Genomic DNA, 5,247 nt, shown 5'->3' on the forward strand with positions numbered 1-5,247 from the left:
TCTCTATTGATAGGCATAGAAAGGCTGCAAAGTCAGCTCCATGAGAAAAAAAAGATTAATTCATCAATATTTGTCCATCATAAATAAATAAATGTTATGAAGTTCAACCCACTTTAAATGTATTTATTTCAAACACATATGTTTGAGCTGCAATAATGCATATCAGCAGCTTTAATGTCAGCACAAGTGTTTTACAGCAGATAAAATTAATAAGAAAAACTCAACATAAAATATGGAATAACTAACTGCAACGTGTTTGAGCTTTCATGGTGTCCGTAGTTGTCGTTCTGAACAAGCACGCGTGTTTTTTGCTGTGTGGGCGGTGCAGAGCAGCAAGGAGACACTGGGGGAACCACATCTGGTGAGGAAACGCAGCTCGACAAAACACCTGTCACTCGTGCCTTTTTTACTTTGAGCACCTGCCCCTTTAGTGGTCTCTGCACGGCCCTGGTTCGCATAGGAGGACGGAGGTGTCTGGAGTCACGCCGCGGTTCTGGACTACCTCAGAGTCGTGGCGGAGTTCCTGAAAGAGGGGGAGAGCTGGAGGGGAGAGGTGAATGATCAGATTGGGCAAAAGAGCCGGGCAAACGTCACGGCGAAGGAGAGCCACCATGAGGAGAGCGAGGGTCCAGAAGATAAAACCGAGCTGCGAGGAGGACGATGTGGGGGGCTTCATCAGGAGGTCATACACACGCTGAGGAGCAACAGATGGAGGAAGCTCCCATCTCATCCTAACATCCTGCTGACGGTGCAAATAGAAAGCTAAATTACAATTAAACAAGCAGCTTAGTATAAATCATGTGACAAATAAAAGCATCGTGCTTAATTTTAAATTCAAGGAACAAATCACTACAGGACGGAGAAATATTAAAATTACTTTATTACAGATTATTTTTTTTAATCCAGTAGCCCTCTTCCAACAAAAAATAGTAATTACAAACAAAATATTACATTTATCCCCTAAAACTTTGCTTCTTAGCTTCTTTTATACACTTTAAATCACTGTCATCTGAAGGAATAGCTTTTTTCTCTCTTCTTCTATGCAACATTCAGCTTTTTATTTTTTTATTTTTTATTTTTTTTTGCACAATCTATACAGTTTCTTACATTTAATACAGATCTCTGGACCAAGGAGAATAAAACAGCAAGATTCACCAAAATGACATAAGGGAATGATGAAGATAAAAAGGAATACTGATAAACAGACTGTACAGAGACGAAACCCCGCCTCCCGCCTACGTTCAGCCGCGCCGTCATCACAGTAGACTCTAAACCTGGTCAGCTACTTGTGCAATCAGTGCAACTGATCCAGTTCAGAGTGACCAAGGTCTAAAGCTAGACTTTGCCTCCCCACTGCCTGAAAATAATAATATTATTAATAATAATAATAATAAAAATCCTCCTGGGAGTTTTAGTAAACAATGCGGTGTAAAACTCTGTAGCTCATTTAGAAGTATCAACAAACCTTTTAGGCTCAAAAATAATTTGGAGAGAGTTAAAATAATGTATTTTTCTGTTGTGAAAGACAAATAAGTGCTGTGAGAAAATGGTCTGAACAAAACATATCAATTTCTAAATAATGTCAGAGAATCTGACAAGAACTAGAATTTTATTAAATTTAACAAAAATGAGGAATTTAATAATAATAAAAAATATTAATGAGAAATTTCAGCAGTTTTTCCAGATATATATATTTTTTTGTTGACCTTTCTCTCTTTATAGAACTAAAATCTTTAAGCCTGAGAGTCTCTTAAAAACCACGAGGACCCCCCGGACAGACCGAGTCCATCCAGGTAGAAAATAATGTCAGTGTAACACAGCCAACGCTGAAGCAAAGGCTAGCTAGAAAGTTCTAATTATGTGCAAAAATCATTTTTTTTTCTTTTTAAGAAGACAAAATGATGCCACTGACTCGAGGCAGTCTGACCTAAAGTTGTGTCGTTCACAACAGAATCACTGGAACACGCTTTCAGAAAGTCACAGCTGCAAAGAAAAGGGTGAAAACTTGGTTTGTGTAACGACTGCGCCCGCTTTGATTTGTCGCTTAGATTTCCATATGTTCAAATTCAAACTGTACAATATTAACACGGTGGCTGTACATTTCAGCTCAAAAAAAAAATTATATAATCTTTGCAATTCACAATAAGACTTCCATCTTTACTTGACTAAAATCCTCTATTTGTATAGATTCATATTGAAGCACGTGTTTTTTTTTGTTTTTCCCGCCGACACTACGAAAAAGGCTGGAGGAAGCGAAGGTGGAGGGAGGCAGGGAGACGGGCGGTCATCTGGAGGGGGTGAGGCAGAGCGGGGTGTCAGAGCGGGGGAAGGGTCGCAGGAGCACGGCAGCGGAGATCACAGCATCACCACCCATAATTCCACTGAAACATTCAGCAGTCACTAACCTGCAAAGGGACGGGGAAGCTCCTCCCACTTTTTCATCAGTTTGTGTTTTTATACTATAATCCTCATTTACATCTTCACCTCGTGTGCTGTTTTCACAAAACGTTTACGGTTTTCCCTGTACACCCATCAGTCGAGTTTACCTACTTCCTCGGCTGCGGATAAAAACCCACTTCCTGTATGCTTGCGTGTGAAAAAAAAAAATCTAATATTTAGAGTACCGAAGTGCGCCTCGGCTCTACTTCATACGACAAAGTATAAAGCCACTCAGAAGGGAAATAAAATGAGGACGTTTGTCATTTGTTTCGAGATTAAAGTGTAAATACTAAAAAAAATTGCAATTTTTCAGACGAAAATTTAAGAAATACACAACTTTTAAGTCTTTTGTATTCTCCTGAACCTGACTGTATTTATTTGTTTTTATTATTATTGTATCCGAGAGTTGTTTAAGATGTTTGAGGCTCTTATTGTGAAAAGCACCTATCAATTCATCATTCATTTATTTGGCTTTGTTTAAAACAAATCTAGTCGGGTTCAGAACCACAGCAGGATTCACTTTACTTGGCTCTGTCAGTTATATTTACACTTTTAACCTTGACACTTACACTTCAATCTTAAAACTTAAAATAAAAAAATGAGATGTTTTATTTAAAGGCACAGTGTGTAGGATTTTGTCAATTCTTTTAGCTGAAATTGAGATAATCACTAATGACAATAATAAAAAACATGTCTAATCATTGCAGACAAAGACCTTGTTTTATTATTTTTACCTTATAAAAAGCTGTTCATATCTCCATGGTCGCGGGTCGCCACTACAGGCAGCCGCCATCTTGTCTACGAAGGCTCATGAAGGACAAACTGTGGTGGCGGCGTCAAAAACGGTTTTAGTTGTAATACTATAAATGTAATATTTGTTGTCTGTCATTGTAGCTGGGATAATTTTACTTATTAAAGCTCATAATCTTACCACTTGAAACATCACTAGCTCTGAAGCTGCTGGTAGACATCGCGGTTGGAATTATCAAAGGTTTTTGACACCTGAGAGACACCGTAGCAACTCCTTTGTGTTTGGAAGCGGGGGGTGGGGGTGGGGGGAGGACCAGGGAGGATGATTCAACCACTAGATGTCACTGAAAACAACAAATCCTACACACTGTGCCTTTAATCTGAGTGGCTCTTATTCTCCATCTTAAGTTTAGCTCTGTTCTGTGTTACTGCACCTCATTAGATCAGAGGATTACTGCACATTAAGTGAGGAGTGAACACCGGTCTCGAAAAGCGTTCGAGTTGTGGTTAGACGCTGCTGAAAACTCCTCTCTGTCCTGAGAAGTGCAAGTCGAGCAGGGGTCTGTGGAAACCCAGGAGCTGAGCTCTGAAATCTGAGAGCAGGAGGAAGAACTGCTTCGACTTGGCCATGTGACATTTACTGACTCAACACTGCACTGAAGCTCTGACACTAAATACTTCACATGATGGCAGCGACATTTAGTATAAATCCAACCATCTTTTTTCTAAACATTAGCATGTCATTAATAGCTCAACTCACTAATGAACGACTTTTATTATCCCTCTGCTTCTTCTCTACTACCTTAAATGTTTTTTCCTACCTTCTCTTTTACCTGCATTTCAATATTCTTTCCATTTATCGAGCTACAAACRATTTGGCATCAACTCACAAGGATTACTTGGTAAATCCTGACGGTTACAGCAGCTCCTGCATCTTCAGACATCTYGCTCAGCATACTGACAACTATTCTTACTTGATAAACTCCATGGTGAAGATACCAGTGAGGGTATATGGCAACAGAGACATCGCGTTAGAAAAATCAGCCCATTAAAAACAGATCTGCAGGCTGTGGTGAAAATAAAAACAAACCCAGCGGCACGTCGGAGAAAAGCTCCGCCTCAACTCTACTGGGGCTCCACAGACGGCTGCAAGCGGAGAAACATGGTGAGTGGAAAGCTGGGTTCATGGAAACCCAGTGTCAGAGTTGTGCAGTGTGAGTGTGTGTGTGTGTGTGTGTGTGTGTGTTTGTGTGTGTGTGTAATATTACATTAAAACACAGCGGTTAAGGACCGTGTTCTAGGTGTAGGACAGGTGGGATCCGTTGGAGATCTGAGAGGTGATGCTGGCACTCCTGCTCATGCCCTGTTCACTCCTCCCCCCCGATGGCGTCCTCCTCATAGCCTGCGGGCTGTTCCTCACCCCTCCCGCGCCTCCCTGACCGCTCCTCTGGCTCCCTCCTCCGGGGTGGTGGAGGCTCCAGGGAGGCGGGCCGCCAGACAGCATGGGATGACCCCAGGGCTGCTGCGAGCTGGAGCCCCCCTGGTGGTGGTGGCTGTGGTTGCCGCCGCCTCCTCCTCCTCCTCCGGGCCACTGGCCGCCGCCGCCCTGACCTCCCTGGCCTCCCCCACCCGCTCCCCCCCAGCCTCCCTGCGTGTCGGGAGCCAGGTTGGTGAGCACCATGTTGCTGAAGCCCAGCCGCAGCGACTCCGAGTCGAACGCCTCGATCTCTCGGGCCTGGCGCTCCAGCAGAGAGCGGATYCGCTCCAGACGCTCGTTTTGCAGGGAAAGCATTTCCTCCTCAATCTGGGGAAAACACAAACAACAAAACAAGACTTTTTAAAGGGACAATATCATGTAAAATCAACTTTTGAGTTTTATATCATGTTATAATGTTATACTCTCATAAAAAACATGCCCAAAGCCTTGCTCTGACTCATTCATGCATGTTTGAGAAATCCTGCAGCGTTTTTAGGAAGCCACGCTGAGGAGCAAAACGACAGGTGGGGACCAGAAACGCCCCTGGGTTGTGTCCTTTTGGGACAATGTCCTCCTCTGGG

The 5,247-nt window shown here is 42.7% G+C and overlaps 1 protein-coding gene and 1 long non-coding RNA gene across 2 annotated transcripts in view; both read right to left on the reverse strand.

The window, feature by feature from the left end:
* Nucleotides 1-114: 114 nt before the first annotated feature.
* Nucleotides 115-3,092, reverse strand: LOC106523501 (uncharacterized). Its single transcript, XR_001310898.1, has 3 exons — nt 611-3,092; nt 420-523; nt 115-375 (listed from the first exon to the last, which is right to left on the reverse strand). It is a non-coding gene; the product is annotated as an uncharacterized LOC106523501 (long non-coding RNA).
* A 707-nt stretch (nt 3,093-3,799) lies between these two features.
* The window catches only part of LOC106523502 (serine/threonine-protein kinase TAO1), a 22,377-nt gene continuing 20,929 nt past the window's right edge, over nt 3,800-5,247 (reverse strand). The window contains exon 21 of the mRNA XM_014016923.1: nt 3,800-4,993. Within this exon, the coding sequence (XP_013872377.1) occupies nt 4,487-4,993 (507 nt within the window). The 3' untranslated portion in view covers nt 3,800-4,486. The remainder of the gene's footprint in view (nt 4,994-5,247) is intronic.

This window comes from Austrofundulus limnaeus, unplaced genomic scaffold (genome assembly GCF_001266775.1).
Source record: "Austrofundulus limnaeus strain Quisiro unplaced genomic scaffold, Austrofundulus_limnaeus-1.0 Scaffold157, whole genome shotgun sequence".
Taxonomy (NCBI): domain Eukaryota; kingdom Metazoa; phylum Chordata; class Actinopteri; order Cyprinodontiformes; family Rivulidae; genus Austrofundulus; species Austrofundulus limnaeus.